Raw genomic sequence first — 27,161 nt, 5'->3', positions numbered from 1 at the left:
ACAACAAATAACCAACTGGTAAAAGAGGATTTGCATAACGCGTTTTTTAATGCGACGCGCGTTTCGGAAAGGAGCTTCGACAGCGCGTTTTTCTTTCTAAAGTACAGTTATACAACTCACGTGCCTATTGCGTTTGTAGTTTGTGTCGATACAAACGCGCGTTGACAGGCCCTAAAATATATTAAAAGTAGTGTAACTAAAGGTACCTATGCTAAAAAATAAAACTACAATATTCTATCATATTATATTCCAAAAATATAATGTTATAGGTACGTAACATTGCTTTTACATCGTATCAATGTTGTCAGGCGCAGTATTACTGCCTCTGTTTTACAAGTACAATACAATAACTTAACAGATATTATAGTTTTATGCCACCTAAGATATCCTAATTTAATCAAAAGAAAAATTTCCTTTTCGGATCCTAACTATAATTTACCTGTCCCTTAAATATTATAATTTTAACTATAATATCCATCGATCTTTTTTAAGGTTAACTCTAGTAAACCGATTGTGAAGGTTTTAATTATTTTTAGGAAATCCCAGCTATGATACAAACCAACCAAAACTTACAAAACTGGTCAATTATAGTTAGGGTACCGCATCATTTATTAAAGTTATAATACACTTGCTCAATAATAGCACGTCAAAAAGCATACTTGTATATTAAATGACGAGCACAAAAAAGCATGGTCATGAATACTAGCAGGTCCTTTATGCGCAAAGACGTAGGAAGCTTCACGCTATTTTTGAGCAAGTATATCTATACGTAAACGCACGCTGTATACAATAACGTAACTTTATTAACCTTAAACGCTTTTGCAGGTACAAAAAAAGCAACAGGTCTCAAAACATCCCAACAATGACAAATCTATGACTAAGATAATAATTTAAATAAACATATTGGATAGGCACGCTTTGTGTTATTGGATAATGAATAATTATCTGTGCAATAAAAGGTGGTTACAGAAGTCTCGTGTCAACTGGTCAGGTATAACATGTGCTAATATAATTTTGACTAGTAAGCACCAATTGCCCTAATGCATATTTCAATGTCTTATTATATTTACACCTTACAAGAGTGTGGCTAATAAAATTTAGCCAAAAACTTCTATTGATGATACATAGTTACGTGCTACTTATATTATTTTACATAATGTAAAGAAACTTTTGAGCGTAATCGAAACTTAGAATACACAAAACGAAAACAGAACGAAATTATTAAATACCTACATTAAACCGTCACTGCCTAGGTACTCTGAAAAAAATCTTGTATCCTCAAATCAATAACGTCAACAAAAGTGACCCTTTAAAATTTAAAAGTTAAATAATGTTCGCTCGCTCAGGAAAATTGTCGGTGTTGGGGGCGAGCTTTTCTAAAAGTAGTAGCGATATTTTTCTACGGGATATTGATCGCAATAACCTTTGATCAGTCTACCCGTGATAATGATGCATGTAACTCCATCGTATCATCAAAGACAATCAGCTGTCAATATCCCGTCGAAAAAATGTGTCACAAAATGTAGTAATATATCGATTATAAAAAGATGAGTGATTGATTATTATATTATAGAGTGAATTATTTAAGAATGGATCATCGATCTCAAACTTGAATAACCAAGAACATGGTTGATGGAAGTTATGCCACAATAGCGACGCGGTTCATTCGCCGGAAATGTTGTGTAATTATATAATAAGAAGCTCGACTAGTGTGAATAAATTTTAAACTGTATTATAAACCTTGTAAATAGTGTTAACTACTTAGCATGATTTTTTGTTGGCTGTACATTGCATTATCATACCAAATTTCAAGTAATGCGACTTGCAAGATTCGAGAGTGGCAACTTTTTTTATATAGGATGAAACATTGAACGTGACTCAAAGTTAGTGTTTCATGGTCGGTTAATGCTGGACAATATAATGTGTTAATCCATTTGTTGCAAATACATATTCTGAATAGTTTTACGGTTTCCATACATTCTTTGTGATTTAAATCACAAAGTCAATGTCTGTCTGAAGCATGAAATACTAATTTTGATTCACGTTCAATGTTTCACCCTGTATTTTATATACTTAAATACGAACATCGCAAAGTTAAATAAAACAAACCAACAAACTTTCACATTTCAAATTTAGGGATTCTTCCCTAGTCACGTTTTGTGAGCATATTTATGTAATAAAAAACTATAAATAAATAAATAAATAACTTCATGGGAAAAAACTTGTCGGTCAAGAAAACGTTTAAGTTGGTTTGTAACCTCCAAGCCAAGATTTTATTGCTTCATATACGTAGGTACTTAGTATAATGTCATATTTTCATTCGAAAATTTTTAGTGTTTTGTGATGAATTAAAATGAACTTGTTTAAATTTAGCTTAACATTTAAATAATTAAAATACACATTGGTAACATTCAAGAAAATTGACAATGATACACCGGTGGTTATAAAACATGTTTTTTTGACAAAAGCGTGTGGTCTTCTGCAATTTGGTCCATCGGTCTTGCTGCACGAAAAATTGCCAAGAAAATAAATTAAGGATTATAACTGTAACAAAGACAATGCAAGAAATACAAAGTTTAGATATTTTATTAAAAACCGGAATTTCTCCATTACATTTTGGCTCCATTTTGGTCCTGGCTACATCGCAATATACTATGTACAATGTGATTTGCAACATAATATAAATAATATACCTAAGTAGTATAATCTAACACCTGGTTGGTAAGAGGCCTGAAAAAGCTTTGCCAAAACATATGAGGAATTACAAGGTAGAAAATACCCAAGAAGACGTAATGGCCGCACTTTGTAATTAGAATCAACAGCAACGCGTCTGGAGCTGCTATTGCATTTAAAGGAGTTGAGTGGACTGTAGGTTTATAAGGAAAATTTACCTTTTACGAGATGTGCCTAATAATTTGATTAGGTTAGGAGGGCAGAATGATGGGCTGGGTCCGGAGTCCTGGGTCCCTTAGGCTGGACCATTCCACTTCTTCAATACACAATTCACTGTACATGCACAATTCGTGTTGCGAGAGCTCTCGATTACCAGAATAATGTCAATTTTCACTAATTTTGGCGAAGCGACGCCGGCGGCGATGGCACGCGCAGCGAAGGATATTTGCGACTGTCTGTTGTCAAAGCGCCATCTTCCTTCGTCTTCCCGATCCAAAGGATTTCGGCCACTTCCGATTGAGGGCGTAGATAGTCATCTCTTTCGCGCGTATACGCTGAGGTTGTGAGGGAATGGGATAGGAGAAGGAAACAGCTCGTGCATTCAATTTTTAGAAATAAGGGAAACAGTTTTGACTTAATGTTTTTCGCGCGGGCGGCGCGCGGGAATTTTAATCTTAGCAGCGCTCGTTAGATGGCGTTGCTCAACATACGTACATTAAAAAATATTAAAAAATGAAACTGGCGTCAACAGCGTCCTTAGTACGTGTAATTCCTGCTAATCCACGTCTCTAAGAGCGTCAATTAAAAAAGTAAACTAGTCAGTTTAATATCACTATACATGATATAATTTTGATTGCTATTAATACAAATAATATAATAAAGGTACATGCTAACTAGTATTACATTAATATCAAACGTTAGAAGCCCACATCAGCTAAGGGGGGTCCATACTTGTATCATTTTAGCATATCGTACGGTCAGCCAAATGGTAAACGACACGAAAGTACAACCCTAAATCATATTACTTTCTCGCTCACATTTGTCTTCAACGAACGAGAGAGAATATGATTTTATGTACTACTTCGGTGCCGTCTACTATAAGTTGTAAACTTCCTATCCTATATAATTAATATAGCTAAAGTCGAACTTTAGCTTACCTTAGCGATAGCCTTACCGATATTATTGTTTCCTGACATGCAAACGATAAATCAATTAGGGTGGTGGACCACAAATTTGGCTGATGGTACCTATGTATCTCGTAACCCTACTGGTCATGTTGGACGCGAATACATACGCGATAATGCAACACTGATCTGATTTAAGCATTCCAACAAACTAACGATCACTCTACTCGGTGCTACGCGACGGAGATACGATACGCTAAAATAATACAAATGTGGAATCACCCTAATACGTCGCAAGTGTTGTATGTAAACATTGTTACTCTTCAAATAGATTTTGATGAGAAATTCTGAAACTGGGTTACCCTATTAAAGAATGCTGACTAAACTTATACACTTCGGCAATTTTCGTTTTCAAATCAGTGTTAAACAAATTCATGCCCGACGATACCAAGGAGCGTCCCAAAATAAAATAATACGCGAATCTAAAAAAACTTTTGGGGGTTGTTGTTACTAATAAACCATCCACAGGATGCGAGTCGGATTATCTCGTGTGCTCGAGCGTTAAGAAACCCCCCAAGCACAGGGCCTTAAGGGGTTGGGGTAGCGTTTGGGCCGGTACATTCTGGGCAACAACCACAGAGGCGAATAATAAGGGTGTTTGGGCCCCGTTGATATAAATCGCACAATTGTTGCATAAGCGTAAGCTATCGGAAGGTCGCGAGTGACCGAAGTAACTGTATATAGTTTATTAAGTCTTTATTAGGCAAGAAATATTGCATTGCTGGAGGAAACACGAAGATTGACGAAAACGCATAACTTTAGTCAGATTCAAAGTTTAGTGAGAGTTCAAGCACAAATATTGGGTTTACCATTATAAGCCCCCTTTCCTTCTAAGATCTTTGCCTTACAATTGTTTTGATTTCAACTTAAAAGCGACACCACACTCCTGCTGCAATATAGATGTTGCGTGTAGACCTGTCAACAATGACAACCAACATTATTAGTAGAGGTAGACTTTACAAAAAAGTTTTTATTTTACATCTTTACATTACTGCAGAGGCCGAGAAATAAGGGATTACCGGATTTGCCGGCCAAGTAGTTATAGATGGCCGAGTGTTAACGAAGCCACAATCCCTGTTCGCGTTCGAGACTAGTATAGTGCTTTTCTCAAATAAATTTAAGGAAATAATGCCACACACTTATTTTAATTAAAAACCACTCGTTTTAGATGTAAATCGTATATAATAGTTTTTTTTTCTATTCCCGCCAAAATACTCTTTTTTTCACCTTTGTTTTTGTAAGTTAATGTTTTTGCCACCAAATCACGAGATGATTTTATTTATTAAACTCACCTATCCAACACCAAACTTCTCAACATGTGGCGCTACAATGGGCAGTTGTGCGGCGTGCATCAGCCTCTTATGGGCATCGGTGCCCGTGAGCGCGGCCACAGTGACTCCGGCCTGGTAAGCGGCTGGTAATTTGATGTACCGGGTTCGGATCCCTTGCGAAGACCAACCCGTGGCGCGCCATTCTCGAATCGCGTTTACAACCTGACCTGTAATATTTTAGCACGGCTTAATAACGTGTAACTCAATCTAGGACTGTTTATTACGTAAAATATTGTGGTGAAGTTCTTCACCACAGCTTCAGCATTCATCTTGTAAGAGAAAAGCAACATACTTTATCAAAAATTTAATTTAGGGATATTTTACTTTATGAACCACTCACCTAAAACATTAAACGTGTTGAATCTTCTATCCGGCACAGCCATGAGCGGCGTCAGATCAGTTTCTGGCGTGAATCTGACGAGCACGTCCTTAGTTCTGACGAGCAGCACTGACGGCGACGTCAGCTTCGGCCAGAGCGCGCATTCCCGTATACACTCCACGGGGTTGCTGAGGAATATGCCGCGGGGGGACACGCCGAATACCATTTGGTGGTGCCACGCGTCCGGCATGTCGCCTTCGCAGCCGACTTGCAAGTTCATTGTCAAAATTGGAACGGCGCCTGGAAAGTTTTTATTTTATTTATCAAGGAAATTGAATCACATGCCAGGGTGGAACCTTTTCATTATTCAATATCGCTATGATTTCTTTGGCCAATTTATGAGATGTCAATATCACATTAGTAGCACAAATAGGTTCCACTTCCACCCTGGTATTTGATTCTGTTTCCTTGGCCGTACCCTGCTACTATATCTTCTAATAATATAAAATTCACATTGTTTCTGACCACTCCTGACTGTTTCTGACTCCTCTTTTTCTGTAGGTATATTCGATAGGTCTGAGAATAGGACTATTTTTCATACTCTACGCGGAAGGAGGCGCGGGCAACAACTAGTCAGTTTTATATATTTTTATATATTATTTATGATTGTTGTTCTCGAATGGAGACCGCGGATCGATTGGTAGGACGTCCACCAACGAGATGGACGGATGACCTGGTTAAAGTCGCGGGTTCACGGTGGATGCAAGCCGCTTCCAACTGAGGCAACTGGAGGTCTATGTGGACGTCCTATGGCTGCTATGATGATGATGATAACGATATATTGTTGAATTGTGGCACTATCGGGATAAAAAGTAGCCTATGCTTTATTCCAGAAGTTCAGCTATCTACGCGTCAAATTTCATCCAAATCCGTCCAGCCGCTTAAACGTCAAGAAGTAACAAACATACACACAAATATATTCACAAACTTTCGCATTTATAGCCTTTTTATAGCGGCAACACTTCTTATTGTTATTTTTCCTAACGTGTTTAATGTGTGTCACTGCTGTTATAAATAAATTATTTTCTTTCTTTCTTTCATTTATAATATTAAGTAGGAAGGATAATGATTACTAACCAACTGATATCCAATCGGCCAGCCAATGAGACAAAGACACAGCTCGTTCGGGATACATCGGAAAGAACCGAGCGGCAACGAGACCCTCGGATGCTTTCTGGATCCCGTTCACGAGGTCTGCGGCTGTACAGCCCGCTACAGCGCGCGATAATAAATACCTGCGGACAAATTTCTAGTTCAGGCTGTTTCCACCAGAGATGTGCGAAGATGTGTTGCGAGGAATGTGTGAGAATGGCCACGCTCCACCCCGCACCGATTCGAATTACCCCACCCCTCAAGCGCAGATTGCAAACCGCAGGAAAGTAGTAGGGTGCGCAACGCGATGTATGTCGGCCGCACGGCACTAAGTTTGGGAGCAGTTATTTTGCGAAATGATAAAGGTACCTACCCTACCTACTTCCTTTATAAATAAATAATGATTTCTGAAATTATTACGATTAATACATGAAATATTAATAATTCGTTTAAGTTTGTAGTCTTCATATCTATTGTACCTAATTGAAAATAATAATGCTTAAATACACAGGCAGACACATTTTAAGTAGGTTTAATTATATAGGTAAGATTAACGATTACATTTATTTGCACATATCTAAGCCATACCTACATATAAGTACCTTTAAATGTCATTGGTACTACTTAATAGTACTAGGGTTTTGCGATAGTCAGCCCTGTGTATCTTACGCACACATTGACGCGTGTACTCTCATGCTCGTAAAGTTCATATTTATGCTGGATCAAGGCGACATAAAACGACTTTTTATGCTCTAGTGCATAAAGAAAAATCTTCGTCTAAGACCAAGGCAATCAGGTGTAAACAGCCACAAACAAAGAAGTTTCTACATATTTTTTAAATAATTCTTAATTTATATAAAACTAAAAATCAATCAAATCAATCAAAATAGATCATAAAACCAAAAAAATATAATTGTAATAGTAATGCGTACAATAAAAGGTACATAGTAAATGAATAATTGTTTCCAATGTTGCTATTTCATTTCCTCGCCATCGAAGTGAAAAGCAGTGTAAAACTCGAGCATTAAACCCATTTTTCCCTCGACGTGTCTATCAACCCTCGCCGTACCGGCTCGAGTGGCTATATGAACGTCTTGGCTAAAATGGCTCGTTTTATGCTCTTGTTGTACAATCTACTATTGTTCTTAGTGTGTTTAGTGTGTTTATCACTTTTAGCTGTAAAACGATCGTTACAAATATTATTCAGATGAAACATTTACCTGGGTATTGGGGCATTGTTTGCCCTTTGCCTTGTACCGACAGCTGTGTTTATTTTTTCTATGTTTACTGGCACACCTAATGCAATCTGAAAAAGAAAATTTGTAATGAAGCAAAATTAGATAACACATTAACGTGTCGTTGAAGCTTATAAAAAGAGATTTAACAAAAAATTGAGTGAGATTCGTGTCACTCGACTATTAGAACAGTGGGCGGGCACATTGCTCGCAGGACTGATGGCCGATGGGGTCAGAAGGTTCTCGAATGGCGTCCGCGGACCGGGAGACGAGCTGTCTGTAGGCCTCCAACAAGATGGAGCGACGACTTGGTTAAGATCGCGGGATCGCGGTGGATGCGGAAAGCACAAGACCGGTCTGAGTGGAGAGCCTTGGGGGAGGCCTATGTCCAGCAGTAGACGTCTTTCGGCTGACATTATGATGATGATGATGAGATCAATTGGTGTCAAGTGTGCCGTGATATTTATTATTGGCTCAGCGCTACCTAGCGTCCGCAACTTTGTTGACTCTGAGGCTCTGACGTTTTGAAATTTCATCGCGACATTGTGACAAAAATCAAACCTATTACGTATTAATTTATAATACAAAATTACCGTGATACCGTGATTAGGGTGGACAAAAGGTCGTGAACTCATTTTGTATGACAGATGACCGAGCCTACACTATTTCTACTTTTGGCCACTTTGAGCGCTGCGATAGATTTCATTACCCCCACCTAGTACTTCGCACCCAGCGAATTACATATTATAATACTCCCAGACTCCTGTTCCTAAAAATACGCTGTGTTACTTGTACTATTACTTATTCTGTGGCTGTGTGCACACGCCCTAAACTTTTACAGAGTAGTGCGAAATTGCTTACAGTTTTCGAAAAATTATCCACCTCAAGGGAAAAATAAGGAAAAATAAGTGTAAAATAAGGAATACACAGGATAGCCGGTTATTGAATACACGCAGCGCCGGCCCTGAGGTAGAGCAAGAGGAGCGGTTGCTCTAAAGCTAGTAACACACTAACGGCGGAGGCGGAGCGGTGCGGCGCGGCGCGGACACTGCATTTATCTAAGGAAAACTTAAAATAAAAGAACTTACAAATACATTGACCACAGCTGTGGCCCCGCAAGCCGAGACGCCTATCTGCGTCACCTGGCGCTCGCAGGCCTCGTGCTCCGACCAAACCATGCTGCACGGGGGCTCCGCCACGCCCGTGCAGCCCGAGGAACCCTCGCTCGACTGTAAGCGAAAATAAAATTATCTATATCCAAGAACAACAATATTTTTATCTTGATTCTCCACTATTTAAGATGCAAGGTATAAATATTGAAGTTCATTGATATGGACCCTAGCAAAGTAACACCAGACTCAATCAACAATCTACAGTGCAGATGTAAGTAAATTCTATATAGATCAAGGAAAAACGAGGTAGTGTAGCCTCTTGGTTTTTCTAAACCTATGTCTAATATTTTTACGTCAAATGACTCTTTTCAATTGTTACTACAGGTTGATTCACAAGAGCTGGCACAAATGTATTGAACTAAATAAATATCACTTAGACATTTTTGTAGAAAAATGACAGATGCATGACATTTTCACATTTGTGTGAAGTGTATTCAAATAGGTAACACACAGATACTTCTATTCAGTCATTCAATCCATTCGTGCCAGTTCTTGTGAATCAACCTGTACAGTCACCAGCACCAATATCTGACACAACAATTGTGCATAAATATCTGATACGATTCTATTTCTAGGGCCGGAAGGATGTGTCAGATATTTTTGCATGCTCCGCTGTGGCAGATATTAATGCTGGTGACTGTACTATTAGAAAAAAATGTTGCAATGTCATGATCAAACCTATCAAGGGTTTCGGATGCTTACCGTAGAAGTGGCTTCTTGTTCTTCAGCATTCAATCTATTTTTCTCAACCATCAGCTTCTTTGCCATGGTCATGTGGAACAAGACAGCGGAGACATTGGCTGGACCTTCACCTTGGTTGATCTGATGAGCAAGTGGACCAGCCTCTTCCTCATTATATTCCTCGTTGTCTGTGAAAATTTGTAAGTTTGGGAATTAGTAATGAGATTCAGAAATTACCATCTCGAGAACACATTGAAAAATTTCACTGTGTATGCCATAGCAGACATAGCTTATGTGTAGTGTTGTGGTGATGATAGTTGGGTTTGTGTGATTTGTGTGTCTTCATACAGTGTGGAAGTGGTGGAGATGCCTGAATTCACAGTTGTTGCATAGACATAACTATCATAAGATCGCAGGTTAGGGATGTAATTGTTTTAATTTATTGATATGGATCTCCTAACGCTTGATTCAATAAATTATTTACATCCTGTAGTTAGCTCATTTTACTTAAAGGGAACACGTGCGTGCGTGCGTGCGTGCGAAAATATATATATTATCAAAATAGGATCTTAACCTTTTTCATGACACATGAAATGAAAATTGAAAAATAAAGCAAATGTAAACAGCTGAAAGTAGAATGATTTAATTTATACATATTCATGATGGCAGACAACTAGTTTAAAATTGTTTAAGAAAACCCAGTAAGTACCTAAATAAATTGTGTTTGTTGATTATTATCATAGGTTAATGACATTGCAATGGACTTAATTGAGAAATCATTAAGACTTGAGTATATTTGTAATTAAAATGACTATGTCAACTGTTAATTAGAAGCCATATTACAAAGAACTACACATTTATTTGCTTCTCGCACCCATGAGGCTGACATGATCACCTGGAGTCTTTGAAGCCTCAACAAAAATAAGAAAAGGAAAAAAGAAATCTTTCTTCTCTGCTACAAAAAGCAAGCAAGTAGCAGACAGCAAAGTAAAATAGTGTAGTTAATTGATATGTACCTCGGTAATGAATAGTCAATCACAAAAGCTGTTACGAGGAATGGAAAAAATACTTACGGTGCAACATTTCCCTCTGAGAAATCAAGTCTCCGTTAGACAGATGCAGACTGACCGGTTGTATGCTTGGCCCTCTTGCCATCGTCCTACGAACTCTAAGCTGTTCCCCTTTCGCATTCACATGTGTAATGTAAGGCCCAAAAGTATAATTATTTCCAGAATCTTCTTTCACATGTTGTGTTACGCTTCGGCTAGTAGAAGGCATGTTGAAGGCATTTGAAGGCTCGGGGCAGCGGGATGTTGAACTAACAGGCCTACTAGGTTCCACATTTCTAGGAGGAGCAATTTCAGGTGTTGGTTCTCTGAGGACCGGTTCTTTTTCTTCAGGCAAATTGAGGGCCACATCTAAATCAGCATCTGGTGTTGATTCATCACCTGTATCAACTTCACAGGATGGTCCCGGATCAAAGTCCATTTCTAAAAAGTCCATATCAGGGCTTGAAGCCCTAGAACCATGTTCTCGTGCATTCGCTGCCACTGGCTGTTGATAGATGGGTGGTATAGGCAAATGCCTGTCCAAAGGAAGTCCCATGTCAAGACTGAAGAATGAACTCGGTAAATCTGCCAGATGCTCTCCACCTCTGTAAGTGTAAATACAGCCATCTTCCGAACCCAATGAGTAGTCATCATTGTCAGTGTCACTTGAGCTAACATCTGCATCTAAGTTTGGCCTGTTCAACTTTAAACTGGAAGGCCTCTTTCGGTTTTCCCTCGAGTTTATGTTGTCATTGAAGTTATCACAAATCCTACTTGTACTTGTGGATGGGAAGTTTAAATTGTAGTTGTTTCCAGCTTTCTCTTGACATACCTTGTGCCTCTGGCAGGTCTGCAGGTCCGGCGCGCCCGCGATGCCATTGTCGCGCGTGCCACAGTCAGCCTTGCTGCAACTCGCAGTTTCAAGGTAACTGTTATTTACTCTGACAATAGATGGTTGATTTGCAATATTTATATTTTTATTGGAACTCGCCTCACCACTGCTAGCGAGTTTACTAGATGGTCCAGCCTCCACACTCGATGAACAGTTGGAATACCTCGCCTGGGAATCATTGGAAGTTACGTAGTTGGTGTCTCCCGCATCCGACGTACAGAACACATTCTCAACATTCTCGTTCAAACCTCGTTGTTTGGGCACTCCTTTGAAATTCTTACTATTGTCACTATCACAGTTCAGTTTAAAAGGATTTCTTATGCATGCTCCGTCTTCCAGGGACTCCATGTCTACGATGTGACGAAATTCGTCGGCATTGTAAACATTAATTAACTTTAAGGTTACCAACAGAAAGTTGGCCTAAGAACAAAACCATGTGAACACTAAGTTGATGTAATGTAGAATAATTTCATAACAGTGATTAATTATTTAAATACCACAAGGGAAGCGTGAGAAGTATTTAGCTTTTGATTAATAACAAAACCCAACCAAAGTGACATTTAATTCAACAGACAGGACAGACTCGCCTTCAAAATAGTGCTGCTACAAAAAGATAAAAAGAATGAATGAACGCGTAGTCGATTTAATGTGGGAGTTCGATCGAGTGGAGTTCGATTTCAATTTAGTTGAATTCATGTGGAATTCATATGCTGCTTGTGGTTATAGTTGGAGAAAAACGCCTCAAATTTCATTCACTCATTTCACTCTTTCGTTCAATTATTCTGTCAAGTCAGTCAGTCAGTTTTCAGTTTTTCCACAATGACAAGTTACTTCAACCAGCTGTGAAATATCTTAAAATTGCGTCTCATTTATCAACAATTGTGCTAAAAACCACGGTCTGCTTTTTTAGTGTTCATAAATAATTAAGATCTGAATAACAGTAGCTAAAAATGGCATACGCTTACTTGTTTAAATACATCATCATTGGCGACACAGGTATTGATTTTATTTCCTGATATTCCATCTATTCTATTTTTTTGTTTAAGGCGCATAATCATGAATGCAAATATGTTAGTGGCGAAACGCGGTTCTCTTGGTCGTGAGAGTACATTTAGTGAATGAATATATTATTTTCAGTGAGAGGGGTTCCTGTATGATTGTTATCTACCTATATTACCTCTAGTCTTCCGCCCACGCTCGTTTCAGCGCGTTAATATTCAGCTGCGTATCTCTCAGTGCGTTGTGACTGATAATCATGGGGTAAACACGTTATTAGTGGCAGCAAAGCAGGGATGATGCTATGTGTCAAGGACTTTCTTTGTTTGTTATTCTGCTGAGTGTTTAGAACGCGTAACATTACTTTAATTATGTAACGTAAATAAACGAAAGTGATGTATTTCATTACCAGTGTGTAAGCTGAATGCATGTGTAAATTAACACTTGAGAGTAAAAGTAGAAAGTGAAACTAATTTGTGAATATAAGGTTAGGTGCATTGTTCAGAAATTTTGACACCAACACAAAAGATTTCCGTCACTATGCTTCAGTGCAGTGAAGAAGTAATTTACTGTGACTCACTTAACACCTGTGTGCTCTTTAACTGAGACCAATAAACATCAAACATAATTTTTATTGTATCTACTGGTAATTTTAATATTCGAGAAATATTCACAATAGATAACATACCTGAACTAATTAAGAAGCATAACTTTCTGTGTTGTTTATTGGTCTGACACCATGCAGTGGTGTTATTTATGCGTGACCGATCGGAATATGACCATTTACGGAACCAATTTATTAAATCTCAATTTACCAGCTAAAGCTCATAGTAATATAGAGTAGGCCTCAGTAGTGTGAAGTGAACATTTTTGTTAGGCAACGGAGAGTGAGGTACCTACTTGTGAGTCAGAAATGTCTTCTGATGTAACACCTCACAGTCATTGTATGTGTGTAAGATTTGTGAATCAAGATTTTGAAGAAAGAAAGTAAATACATTTATTCTAAACGAGACAACCATTATTATCACATATACAACACAAAGGATAGTGTCATTGCGGTTGCGAATTGGACACTGGCTAAGCATAATGCTGAAGCACTAAAACACCCTAGAACTGATTATCAGCCAGCACCAGTGCCACACTACTGTTAGAAATGTACCAACCCTCCACTATACATTTATCTTCTCTCATATCTACAATCAGGTGTAGGCAAGTCATGCCTGTTGCTCCAGTTCACGGATAAGCGATTCCAGCCAGTGCATGACCTGACCATCGGGGTAGAGTTTGGTGCGCGCATGATCACTATCGACGGGAAGCAGATCAAACTGCAGATCTGGGATACTGCTGGACAGGAGGCCTTCAGGTAGCTAATAAATTTTTCTTGTTAAAAATAACTTACTATGTGTATTTTTCATGAAATAATTGAGATGCACTATAGATATTTTTTTATTAAAATCTGATATTTAAATTCTTTTGTATTAACTTGTAACATAGTAATTTAATAATTTAATTTGTAAAAACACATTGGAAATACTCATATACATTTCGGACTTTACGATAAATGACAACTGTTTAAGGCCGGGTGCGCATCATGTGATTAAAGTTCTATCTTTGTCACTCTTTGCTATTATAAGCAGGACAGCAACATTTCAAACTGTCAATTTGCTTAAGAGTGTAGACCTGCTTTATAACTGCCTAATGAGGGTCATTACTTAAATTTTGTTTATTTAATTCTGTTAATCACATTTTTGGAATCTGATTTCTGAAAACGCTTCACAAAGCCTATTTCTCCAAATGGTTTTCGATTTATTATATGTTGTCAAAAATTGGGACATCCCAATTGTATCAATCTCACTAATATTTATAAATGCAAAAGTTTGGTTGGATGGATGTTTGTTACTCTTTCACACAAAAACTACGGAACGGATTTGCATGAAATTTGGCATCGTCCCTGGATTAACATATATATAGGTTACTTTTTATCCCAAAATAATGTATGGTTCCTGTGGGATCAAAAAAGTTTAAACTACATACTAATTCTGCGAGAGTGAAGCTGCGGGCAAAATGCTAATTCTAGAAGCATGTCAACAATTGCTTGGAAAAATAAAGGATCTCATTTTTTTCTTGCTAGCTTGAAAATATGATGGTTTTTGTTTGTAAATAAAAAAAATATAGTTTTACAGAAATTTATGCATAGGCCCTTTATATGCAGAAAGAAAATGCTTTGTCTACTAAGATTTAAGTAATAAAAAGACAAAGAAGTCGTATTGTCTTGTGATAACAATAGAGCAATGTATTAGATTAGGATGCTCAGGTTGATTCTGTGAAGAGAACAATTGAAAACACTACTTATTTATACAAAATAGATAATAGTTTATTGGCATGACACAGAATCAGAATCTTTTGTTTATGTTCATTAAATTAATCTTTTATTACCTACTTTCTGCATCAGTTCAAATCAAATAATAATACATTGTGACCTTGTTCATAACCTAGATAATTGTTCATGCTTTACTCAATTTCAGGCTTAAGGTCATCACATTTTTTGTTTATTTAACTTTTTAGAGCCACTAAAGTAATTGCATTTGATTGGTTATATTGCAATATAATTAATGGCTCTAGTCCTAAAATAAACTGTTATTAGCTTCAATCTGTGGTGCCCTTATTAAAAGACAGTGAAGTTTAATGTCACTCAATTGATATTTAGATATATTATAACATAGCAGCATTAATACATATTTTGGAATTTTTTATAGTCACTTCTACTGTTCTCTGCCTCTTCCCAACTCACGTTTCCCAAATTTTTAATTTCCATTCCAGCCTATATACGTCCCGCTGCTGGGCACAGGCCTCCTCTCAGAACAAGAGGGCTTGGGCCATAGTTCCCACGCGGGCCCAGTGCGAATTGGGAACTTCACACGCACCATTGAATTGCTTCGCAGATTTATGCAGGTTTCCTCACGATGTTTTCCTTGACCGCAAAGCTCGTGGTAAATTTCAAATGTAATTCTGCACATGAATTTCGAAAAACTCAAGAGGTACGAGCCAGGGTTTGAAACCACGATCCTCTGCTTGAGAGGCGATAGGTCAAACCACTAGGCCACTACGGCACATTTATATTTTTATAAATGGAAAACTATACTTAAACTACATTTTTCGGAACTTATGTTAAACAAACCTAACGTGAACTACTTGTCTTCTATAAAAACATAAGAAAACAAAACATACTGGGTAAAATTTTTGGTTTGGGAGAAAATTGAGTTGAAATTGAGACCCATACTTCTACACTACATCAATGCTATTTTCGATAGCAGCGTCCATTCCCCACCCTAATTCAAACTTTACGATATAAATACCTTATCTATGTCTAAACTAGTTACAAATCTTAGAAAACTAGCAGTAGTGTAGTTAGTGGCTCAACAAACTAACTGGGAACAATAGAGTGCCAGTTTTGATCTATCCTGCAAGTTTTCGACATTCAAAGAGCTAAGTTCCTCAACTACGTCCTTCCATCGGTAACTAATTACACCATTATTCCCAGGTCGATCACTCGCTCGTACTATAGAGGGGCAGCGGGGGCGCTGTTGGTGTACGATATAACTCGACGTGACACTTTCAACCACCTCACCACGTGGCTGGAAGACGCGCGTCAGCATTCCAACTCTAACATGGTCATTATGTTGATCGGGAACAAGAGGTGAGAGATTCTGTTGTGTTGTTTACTATATGTACAAAAGCAATGGACAGGAAACAGTAGGCTATTTTGAAGTATTTTGACATCACCAGTCAATTTGCATATTTTTTATGAGCTGTCACACGATTCTCCCGTTAATTTTGTATGTTAATACTAAACTATGACGTCACTTGTCAACATTTTAGGGTTCCATGCTTCAGTCGGCAAAAACGGAACCCTTGTAGGACTGGTGTCCGTGCGTTAATGTCTATTAGAGTTGTAGTAGAGGTATCAAGCTGAGATTTATGTCAATATAAGTACAGGTCTTCTTCTGCTACTCCATTGTCTTAGAAACTTGGGTATGAAGGTCTCTACATGTCAGTCTATATGTCACCCTCAGTGCGCGAGTCAGACTCGCATTTGGCCGGTTTCTTTTTGTCAATTAATCTGTAAACGTTATCATCACCAGTGACTTGGAATCAAGGCGCGAAGTGAAGAAAGAGGAAGGTGAGGCGTTCGCGCGCGAGCACGGGCTCGTTTTCATGGAAACTTCAGCCAAGACAGCTGCTAATGTCGAGGAGGCTTTCATTAACACCGCCAAGGAGATATACGAAAAAATACAGGAGGGTGTGTTCGATATCAATAATGAAGTGAGTACAAACCAACAAACAAGTTAATGACAGCTTTAGTACTCGGCGACTAGTTCTTCGGCGAATTTCCGGCACATTCATAATTACTTTTTGTCAAACGGTATAAAGAAAGAGAGAAGACATTTATTCACATTCACAAAGACACACAATAAAATCAAAACAAAAAAAAAACAATAAACAGCAAACACGAATAAAACAAAAAAGAAACAAGATGAGGGTAGAACGAGAGCGAAAAGATCACGTGGCGGCCGTGAGCTAGAACGATATGACCTCTGATCAATTCAGTGAGATATGGGATTGGGAACTTCACAAAATGAAAATTAAAATGCAGATAAGTTGAGATATTTCTCGTTTTGACTTGGCCTTGCCTTTCTTCGCTTGGCCAGCCACCACTAAAAATTTAGATGAGGAAATTGTATGTGCCTTGCTATCATTATTATTTCTTAACAAACGGATCAATTTGTAACTAATGATGATTCGTTAAATTAGAATGAACACACGACGACAGACTTATCTAGAAATATGATGACTAATATTTTGTGGTAGGTATTGTATGCATACTATGCGACAAACTGTGAAGATAAATGTAATTTTAATGATGAAATTAGAATTTAGTGTGACAACGTTTGCCTTCTATACTAAGCTTCTATACAATTTGGGTAGGAGATTGTGCCTAACGGTCCATCACTATGAGTCAGAAAGCGTACAATATCGTAGTTGTTTTTTAGGGTTCCGGAGCCAAAATGTCAAAAACGGAACCCTTATAGTTTCGCCATGTCTCTGTCTGTCCGTCCGCGGCTTTGCTCAGGGACTATCAATCAATGCTAGACAGCTGTAATTTTGCACGAATATATATGAACACTATGCCAACAATTATAGGGTACCTCCTATAGACGTAAAGTGGGGGTGATTTTTTTTTCTCATCCAACCCTATAGTGTGGGGTATCGATGGATAGGTCTTTTAAAACCATTACGGGTTTGCTCAGACGATTTTTCGATTAAGTGATTTAGCCAGGATGGTAGTAAGTTTGCTTGAGATTAGTAGTTCATGAGTAAATAGCAGCCTAAGGTATAAAATAATAATAATAAATATACCTAAACTTGGAAGATTCCGTATCAAATACGAAATCCTCAGAAAAATATTACTTATTTTTTTCGTAATGGCTACGGAACCCTATTTTGGGCGTGTCCGACACGCTCTTGGCCGGTTTTTTTTTTAATTTCCATTAATTTCTGGTTGTGAACTATTCTGCCGTCATACGCGTCAACTATTTTGGTGAGAACAAATATGACTTAGGGCGGTAAAACTGGGAGGCAAGAGGCGATTGCTCATAACATATAACAAAAACACAAATAGCCTGTTAATTGTTTAACATTTACTATACTATGTCCTCATTATTGTTTTGAAAAAGATTACTTAATTAACTATTGAGTAACATTCAAATTTAGAAAACTCATATTTTATAATCTAAGAATTATTTACCTTTTAAAAGCTATCGCGGGTGCAACATGAGCTGTAATCGACCCTTAATTCCTCAAATTCAAAAATGAGCTTTCGGTTTAAATGAGTTGGTTTTGTTTTTAATTTCATTACCTAATTTTTGTACCTATTAGCATCAAAAAAAGACCAGAGGCCGTATTGTCTAACGCGCTGATGTTCGCGATCGCGTCGAATTCACTATCTCCTTCTTTCTACCCTCGTCTCATACTGTGTGAGAGAAAGAAGTGGTGGAAAAAATTGTGATTCCACGTGTGTTAATTAGACAGTAAGACCTCTGATACTGTGATTCAAAAATCGATATTGAACATAGCGGGATCTACCTGAAGTGTTTTAACGGGGGCTATGTCGTGTTCCAGGCGAACGGTATCAAGATCGGACCGCAGCACTCAACGGCGGCGGGCGCGGGCGGCGCGGGGGGCGCCGGCGCGGGCGGCGCGGCGGGCGGCGGCTGCTGTTAGGTGCTGGCCTGCACACACTGAGGAGCGAGCTGACACCGCATCACGAGGTCACTATACACTTTATTCGCCAGCGGCTAGCTAGGTCAAGCCAAAGAGAAGATCAATGTATTATAAGGCTCCAAATGGTTCGGGTAAAATTACACTCGATGCTGCTTGCCAGTTCTGTTAGCTTGAACTTGGCTTCGCGTGTCTAATTAAGCTCAAAGCATTGGCAGGGAGGTGTACAAAATGGCGATTACTTCAAATATATTATGAATTTATGATGATGGCGTAGCTAGGTAACCCAGGACCTCGGTCCAAAAATACAATGTACAGCCGCCATCAGATATATCGTAGCGGGCGATGTACTCAGTATTACGGAGCAGCATTACATTTCAAAAAATTCGTTACACTTGATAAGGTTAATAATGTCAGAACATGTAATTTGTCATAAATATAACAGCAGCGACTTACTAAAATGATCGCTCTTAAGCGATAAGGCCGCCTATTGCTTACCTTGTAATTTTTCTCTCTGTTTACCTGTTTCTGTATCGCTTACTATTTGTACTATTTGTGGTGTACAGTAGTAGTGTATTGTATTGTAAAAATTCGCTGCTCTTAGATACATACGCTCGAGAAACAATAACTCTACTTCAGATAGTCACGAACTTTCGCATTTGGGTGGATCAATCTGGGGGCACGGTAGTGCCCCCGCCAAGTCGAGCGCGAAGCAACCACTGCCTTACCATCCTTTACTGGAACCATTTCGCCGCATTTTCAGGCCCCTATTTGAGAACCTCTGGATAAGACCAGAACGCAGAAATTTTCGTCATCCAGTAAGCTATAATCACATACTTACAAAATTTCAAGTCTGTAGGTCATTTAGTTCCGAAGTTAAGCGAAAGCAAAGTTTCGCATTTATGACACTCACTCACTCATTCACTCATGATCATCAAAATAGAACTAGTACTTCCTATAAACTCAGAGAGCTGAAATTTGGTACAGAGTTAGAGGGTTTAATGGCCACATAAAGGGAAAACTATAAAAACTAGGATAATCGAAGATCTGGAGTAAATGGTGACCCTGATTAGAAAACAGAAGAGTTCAACCAAACTATTAGAGATCGACATACCGCCTTTACAAAAAATATTCAACTTGGTGGGCCGCTTCATTCGAAAATAAGTAATAAGCCCATGTTTCTACAAAAAGAAGTGAAATCCCACCAAAAACATTCTGTAAAAAACTAGCCAAGCCTCGATGGAGCTGCTTGTTTATCTCTAAAAAGTAATGAAATCTAGACAAAGTCGTGCCAAGTCTAAGGTTTCTTACTGCGATTTCTTTATATTGTCCGCGTATTGAGTCTCAACATTTACTGGATAAGACTTAAGCCAAAATTTAAAAAAAAGACAACATTCTTTATACGTGAGTGGGTACAAGTCAACGGCCAAGTCACACAACATTAACTATAATAATAAAGAAATCGCAGTAAGGAACCTTAGACTTGGCACAACTTTGTCTAGATTTCTTGTTGTTATTCTGTCCCGTCAGTGAGAGGACAAAAGTAGTATAGTTTGATAGAAGAAATGTATCACATTATACTAACATGCTATTACAACAACATGCTTATTAGATGACCAATTATAGAAGGGGCTTTAAACTTCCACAAAAATGCATGTTTGGCAAATTTTAATCCTAAAGTTACTGTTTAAAGAGTGACTCAGGAGACCGTAACTATATCAACGAGTGACGAGAAAAAGTTGATCGAGCCATTTATAATATTACTAATAATATTGTAATTGCAAATTATTTTAAAATTTAAATATATTTTTTCTACCAAGATTTCTAGCGGCACATTCTTCGTAATGAGGTTTTTTTTCTTCCTATATTAAGCCTTCAGTTTTTTTTTATTTTTGACAAATACTGCAGAACCCTAAGAATGGACCAATCTATCAGTTTTAAAGATTTATACCTTTGTTTTCATCTCGTTTGCAGGAATGGCGCAGCTGTGTGCAACGAACATTGGTACGGAACATACTGCAAGACGGTTTATGTATTAGATTGATTTTAATGCTGCAAAATTGCTTGCGTCTCAAGAACACTGAATCCAATTCAATAAGTAGCATGCCTCTTGGGCACTTAGTATATATAATAGTAAAACAAACAAGTTTCTGGGTAGTGCTAAATGATAAAAATCAAAGGTTTACGTTGAAAATTTCGGGGGTGCTAACTTTCTAAATTTAACAAATAATAAATAATCGTCTTTGTAAATTTGCAATACTATTAAACCTATTCACTAGGGTTACGGATTTCGTAAATAGTTATTGGCGATACACAATGGTTGACTCGATTTATAGAAGTAATTTAGTATTGTAATAAAATAAAAGTCTCAAAATATCATGTCTACTCTAGTTCGGTAGCGGTCATTGGACTAATATTTTATAAACGAAAGCTTAAAAAAAATGCTGGCTGTATTCGAACTAGATTGTGGCTGAGTGGTCATAATACTTAGTATAAATAAGACTATAACCGAGTCAATATTGACTCGTCTCGTCTCTAAACAATTCCTCCCTTCATTTTTTCAGTATTGCGTACCCCTCTCACTAAACCCTGCTCCCTCCCAATTTAACCATCGAATAGTAATGGACCACAATATGTTTTTAAATGTTACAAGTTGTGACCACCATTTTATTGTGTACAAAAACTGTGTATATTTTATTCCTTTTTATTTGTCAAGTTTCACATTACAACACATCGCATTTATTTACTTATTTACCAAACATCTTCCAATACTAATAATAACACTAACCAAGCTCCTCTTTATGTTATGGTTTGCATACCATCTGATTTATTGTGATACTTAACACAAGTATTTTATTTTGTAAACAAAATCGTTGTCTGCTGTATAGTTTGAACATCGTTTTGGAGGTCTAATTTATTTATAGAGTGAAATAAACAAAATATTTGTCTTCAATGTTTAAGTAAGCATTTTTGTACAATAGTAAAATAAATAATCTTGTGTTAGTTATGTGTAATGTGTATAATGTATTATTTTAGAATCAAACGCGACTAAATTTTTATCATGTTCAGTTTGAACATGTTTAGTTTTGCCTTGCTTTGAATGATTGCCAAATTGGATGAATAATTTTTACTAAACAGGATATTTGATATAAAAATTTTCAACATCATCATACTTGATCATTGAGTGATAAAAGTGTAATCAAATGAAAATAACTGGCTTGCAAGGTAAGAAAGACATGAAATATTACATAATAGGTTATATTTTAAGTTTAGCACATTGTAATGATGTAATATTTTATAAGGTTACAATATGCAGAAACACATTTGTAAGGTGTAATTCATGAAAGTAAATGTTATAAAACAAATGCATGGTTTATTTATTTATTATAAAAACACTATAGCGTCCAACAAATTTTATGAAAAGCATGTTTACAAGAATTAAAATACGAAAGTTAACAATCCTGTGGCCCTAGTTTTAAACATTTTAAAATTTTCCTTCCACCATCAATTACTGCAAAAATTAATATTAAAAAAAACTGTCACTGAGACTGATGCATGACATATCTTGCCAGCGTAAATGGTAATAAATCGGTTTGAACAAAAATATTAAGTAATGAAAAAAACTGGGGTAAAAGTAATAAAATAATTTGCAATAGTTGATAAAGTGCATGTTCATTCATGTTTTAAACCTTTTTGATTTATTTTAGTCGATGATTTTTAGTATGGATACATGATCTCCATTTATGATGTTGGAAAGATTTAAATATGCAATTGAATCTGTATGAATCAGGGGCTGAACACTAGTTTAAAATAATTTAAGAACTTAAAATAATCACCTATATATTCTTATGATCATGCTTAACATACTATAGGCTTGCCTATTTTCCCCATAATACCAGGTCAAAATATAGATCAACTTTCTATCATGGATTCATTGAAAGTGATCTCATTTAGTACTGTTAACACAGAGTTCACAACTTCTGGTGTTTTCATCTTAACAATGCCGTTGCTCTTCACCTCTGCTTTTGGCATAGTTATTTTGTAGATATCCAGCACAGATACGTCGAACATTATAGTGTGCATTATTTGGCTTTGCAATGTCTGATACATTAAGCTTATAAGTTCTGATATGTTGTCAACTTCTTCTTTCAATCTGAAAAGGAGAAAACTTATCATGTTCACTTGACTGTCCCGGGTCCCCATACAAAATGATTTGATAAAGACACATGTGCGGACAACCGGATGGCCAAGTGGTTAGAGATCCTGACTACGAAACATAAAGTCCCGCGTCGATTCCCGGCTGGGGCAGATATTTGTATGAATAATACAAATGTTTGTTCTCAGGTCTTGGATGTTTACTATGTATTTATCTATATAAGTATGTTTATCCATTGCCTAGTATCCATAGTCCAAGCTTTGCTTAGTTTGGGTATAGGTAATTGGTGTCAAGTGTCCCATGATATTTATTTATTATTTATTTAATTACTGTGGGATCAGTTTGAAGTTGTGAACCCATAGTGGAAGCACGGACTCCTGAAAGAAAATTACTGGTGAGATCTATAAGGGGCCATCCATAAAGCACGTCACACGAATTTTGACCATTTATAGCCCCATCCTTTGACACCTATTTACTACAGGTGATAATCAACATTATATTGTTCCTGTGTCACAAACCGCTTGACGTAATTTATGGATGACCCCAAATTTTTTTTTGTTGGACGGACTATTTCTGTTAGCCTCAGATGGCTTTTACATCTTACCAGATAGAGGGTGAGCTGCCAGATGGGCCGCTCAGCAATTGGTGGTTTATTTTAGCATGCCCAAGGGTGCTCCTGTTGAGCCGACCTTGGACTTTGGACGCTAAAGCTAAGCGTCCAGTGCATTGGAATCGAGCCGTGCGGAGCAGAAATGCCGATCCAATGCATGCAGTACCATAGAAATCTATACAAAACAACAAATCTTTCCGCTCCATACGGCTCGATTCTGATGCAGTGGATGCTTGGCTTAAAGGAGAGCTATGCAAGCAATCGGAATTTTTATGCTACACTGTTTCGGAAAGACTACGTTTAGTCACGACTGAGAAGAAATGACAAGAAACTCAGTTAGGCTGAGGTCTCCCTATCTGTTAAAGTAGAGGGGTCGCCCACGTGTGGTTTTCTGTAGGGGACGGAGTGTTGCCCTGTAGTAAACTCTTCGGTCATTAGGTTTAATACATACCCATTCCACATGATGTGAATATCACCAACTTCAAATTTGAAGTCCAATTTGTCTTTCACATCAGCTTGAGGAGTTGTGTAAGACAGTACAAAAGCATCTGTACTGCGAAATGGTGCACTTTCCACAAAATCAAACCCAAACATGAGCAGTTGATACTGAAAAAAAATATATATGAGATCTTGTAGTAAGAAGGATGTCTCCTCTTTGGGTTAAAATTTATGAGCATGTCTTTTACTTATGAGTAGGTTGTAGTCAAGCACATATACATATTAAAGTGTGTTGTAGCAATTACAATGCTTAATTGATTACCTGTGTAAAACTGAAAGGTTTTATATTACAATCAAATATTTTCTGTAAGCAAGTCTTAACAGTGTCTCCAAGTTTTCTTTCGCCCCGCTCTAGCAAGTATGGCAAATGGACTGCCTCATCCAGGCTGCTGCTTGCTCCCCATGCCAACAGTATGCCAGTGTAAGCCACTTTGGTCTTTGTGCTGTTCGTTGTGGCAACACTGATCTATAATCATAATTTTAAATTTGAATAGTCCCATTTGCTGTTGGAATGTGCTCAGAACTCAGACTTGAGGAGAAGGGTACTTGGGGGTATGGGCCCCATGCACATTGGCCAGGTCAATTGTTGGCTCTCAGAGCCAACATCTGACAAAGCCATTTGCATTTACCAATTTTGTTATATGTCCCTTGCCTAGGGAAAATGATAGCACCCATCAGGCTGACATGATCACGCAACAGGTGTGAAGTGAGTACAATAAAATTTGATTCCATAAGTAACATAACTATGCTTTTCCAATTTTCCATGTTAATGCAGAGCAGTAATGTTTAAAGACGTACACGAAACTCAAAAGCTAACTGCTATTTAAATAATTTATTGAATCAGGCGTTACTGCTATTTAGTTTTACAGCATTTTATGATGACAATAACTTTCATATACTCACTCTAAGGGCGTCAGCGTCATCTTCAGAGTATTTGAGAGGCAGAGGATCAAACTGAACCGCGTATTGCAAGGAAGATTTTGCAGACACACTGCAGACCAGTGCTTGACGAATTTTGGACGCGTATTGTTTTAATTTCACCCTGTCGTATTGCAGATTGTTTAGTGGTGACACTTTATACAGCGTCCACTGTCCTTCGTTATATATTACTGAAAGACAAAGTACACCTTTTAATATAAAAACTATGGACAACGCATGGGATATTTATTACAATTTTAGCTTTGAATTTACGAGCAAGAGGGTCATTGATGTGTTCTGGGACAGCTTCCCATCTCCGTGAGTGCTCCACATTTAAATTGGTCATCGACATTAGTAAGCACTTTATAAAATAAAAAGTATTCTTATAAATTACACCAGATTTCGTCTCTTATTTACGTAAACACTTGCACTGCACAGCATAACGACATTTTTTTAAAAACAGACAGAGTAACAGACGAGACGGGTGAGTGACACTCCTTTCCCAGCCCGGATAATACCGACTTGGAAATACCGACCCTGTATGGTGTCCACGGGCGGCGCGGCGGCGGTGATCACTTCCTATCAGGTGACTCGCATGATCGTTTGCCAGCTATTTGATAAAAAAAACTTCAATCTTCAGGAAATGTTATATGATGAATAAAAATGCTCAAGTCGTGAACGAAAATACTCAAATCGCTTTCATTTGAATTGATAACCTTCTCCATTTTGAAATGGCTCTGTGCACGACATCAGCGCCACCTAGCGTCCGCAACTTTTATGGCGCTGATGCTCTGACGTTTTGAAATTTCATCGCGACATTGTGACAAAAATCAAACCTATAACGTATTAATCCCTACTATCCCTACTATCCCTACTAATATTATAAATGCGAAAGTAACTCTGTCTGTCTGTCTGTCTGTCTGTTACCCTTTCACGTCGAAACCACTGAACCGATTTTGATGAAATTTGGTATATAGGTAGTTTGAACCCCAAGGACCAACATAGGATACCTTTTATTCCGGTAGAGGGCGCCACCGCGCGATAACCTAGATCCGCGCAGACGTAGTCGCGGGCATAAGCTAGTATATAATACAAAATTACTGTGATACCGTGATTTGGGTGGACAAAAGGTAGTGAATTCATTTTTCGTTATGTCAGGGTTTGTTTACTTCATGTTTAGTTGTACTTTTACTGTAAAACGAAAAGATAAAGCTATCTTATTGGTTTCTTTGAATAAAAGTAAAATTATATAATTGTTCTTATATCGCTAGTAATAAATTAAATATCGTTTTCAGATCAAAATGAGTATCATTTTGAAGACCGGTTTTGTGAGTATCACTCAATATACGCTCGATTTTAATGAAAATTTGCACTTTAAAGTTGAATATTTCGCAAACACATCACTAAATCGAAAAATCGTCTGAGCAAACCCCTAATGGTTTTAAAAGACCTATCCAACGATAGCTCACACTATAGGGTTGGATGAGAAAAAAAAATCACCCCCACTTTACGTCTATGGGAGGTACCATGAAAAAATTTTTTTTTTAATTTTTAATTGTACCATTTTGTCGGCATAGTTTACCTATATATCCGTGCAAAATTACAGCTTTCTAGCATTAATAGTCCCTGAGCAAAGCCGCGGACGGACAGACAGACAGACAGACAGACAGACAGACTGACAGACAGACAGACAGACAGACAAGGCGAAACTATAAGGGTTCCGTTTTTGCCATTTTGGCTCCGGAACCCTAAAAATGGAATCATCGAGTGCTAGCGACATTTCTTCCCTATTAATTGTGTAGCATGAGTTTTTTTTTTCGTCTACTATTCCACCTCACCTCGCATTAAGTAATTTATATTGCCCTCGTGCGTTTTAAAGCCCCCGCTGGCGCTCGGGCTTCAAATTGGCACTCGGTGCAGTAATAAATAACTTTCTGCTTGGTGCAACAATATACTAATATCTACAGACTGACCAACTTATCTGTGCATCAAAAAAGTCATAAACGACCTTGGCAT

General features: G+C 37.7%; 3 protein-coding genes across 3 annotated transcripts; 1 reads left to right on the top strand and 2 right to left on the bottom strand.

The window, feature by feature from the left end:
• Positions 1-232: 232 nt before the first annotated feature.
• LOC141435078 (uncharacterized) lies at positions 233-12,307 on the bottom strand. The gene is made up of 8 exons (XM_074097625.1): positions 10,821-12,307; positions 9,769-9,935; positions 8,983-9,123; positions 7,880-7,965; positions 6,645-6,802; positions 5,529-5,807; positions 5,150-5,355; positions 233-4,772 (listed from the first exon to the last, which is right to left on the bottom strand). The coding sequence occupies exons 1-7, from the start codon at positions 12,034-12,036 to the stop codon at positions 5,150-5,152; spliced, it is 2,253 nt and encodes a 750-aa protein (XP_073953726.1). The 5' UTR covers positions 12,037-12,307; the 3' UTR covers positions 233-4,772.
• Positions 12,308-12,473: 166 nt separating this feature from the next.
• Positions 12,474-22,328, top strand: Rab2 (RAS oncogene family member Rab2). The gene is made up of 6 exons (XM_074097630.1): positions 12,474-12,684; positions 13,888-14,047; positions 16,226-16,381; positions 16,827-17,007; positions 18,865-19,013; positions 20,938-22,328. The coding sequence occupies exons 1-5, from the start codon at positions 12,639-12,641 to the stop codon at positions 18,964-18,966; spliced, it is 645 nt and encodes a 214-aa protein (XP_073953731.1). The 5' UTR covers positions 12,474-12,638; the 3' UTR covers positions 18,967-19,013; positions 20,938-22,328.
• Positions 22,329-22,330: 2 nt separating this feature from the next.
• LOC141435083 (centromere protein L-like) lies at positions 22,331-25,647 on the bottom strand. Its single transcript, XM_074097629.1, has 5 exons — positions 25,419-25,647; positions 25,131-25,336; positions 24,490-24,693; positions 24,181-24,335; positions 22,331-23,116 (listed from the first exon to the last, which is right to left on the bottom strand). Exons 1-5 carry the CDS (start codon positions 25,495-25,497, stop codon positions 22,876-22,878), a joined length of 885 nt encoding a protein of 294 aa, XP_073953730.1. The 5' UTR covers positions 25,498-25,647; the 3' UTR covers positions 22,331-22,875.
• Between the last annotated feature and the right edge of the window lie 1,514 nt (positions 25,648-27,161).

The sequence above is a fragment of the Choristoneura fumiferana genome, chromosome 14 (genome assembly GCF_025370935.1).
Source record: "Choristoneura fumiferana chromosome 14, NRCan_CFum_1, whole genome shotgun sequence".
In the NCBI taxonomy this organism is placed as follows: Eukaryota; Metazoa; Arthropoda; class Insecta; order Lepidoptera; family Tortricidae; genus Choristoneura; species Choristoneura fumiferana.
The sequence above is the reverse complement of the archived record's forward strand: the minus strand, read 5'-3'. Positions and strand labels throughout refer to the sequence as shown.

Coding starts and splice junctions, on each gene's coding strand:
- LOC141435078 (XM_074097625.1), bottom strand. CDS start 12,036: ATGGAGTCCCTGGAAGACGGAGCATGCATAAGAAATCCTTTTAAACTG. Junction 7,966..8,982: donor CAGCTGTGGTCAATGTATTT/GTAAGTTCTTTT, acceptor TTTCTTTTTCAG/ATTGCATTAGGTGTGCCAGT. Junction 5,356..5,528: donor CAACACGTTTAATGTTTTAG/GTGAGTGGTTCA, acceptor AAAATATTACAG/GTCAGGTTGTAAACGCGATT.
- Rab2 (XM_074097630.1), top strand. CDS start 12,639: ATGGCATACGCTTACTTGTTTAAATACATCATCATTGGCGACACAG. Junction 12,685..13,887: donor CATCATCATTGGCGACACAG/GTATTGATTTTA, acceptor ATCTACAATCAG/GTGTAGGCAAGTCATGCCTG. Junction 16,382..16,826: donor ATGTTGATCGGGAACAAGAG/GTGAGAGATTCT, acceptor TATCATCACCAG/TGACTTGGAATCAAGGCGCG.
- LOC141435083 (XM_074097629.1), bottom strand. CDS start 25,497: ATGTCGATGACCAATTTAAATGTGGAGCACTCACGGAGATGGGAAGCT. Junction 25,337..25,418: donor CATCAATGACCCTCTTGCTC/GTAAATTCAAAG, acceptor TTTGTCTTTCAG/TAATATATAACGAAGGACAG. Junction 24,336..24,489: donor AACCTTTCAGTTTTACACAG/GTAATCAATTAA, acceptor ATTTTTTTTCAG/TATCAACTGCTCATGTTTGG.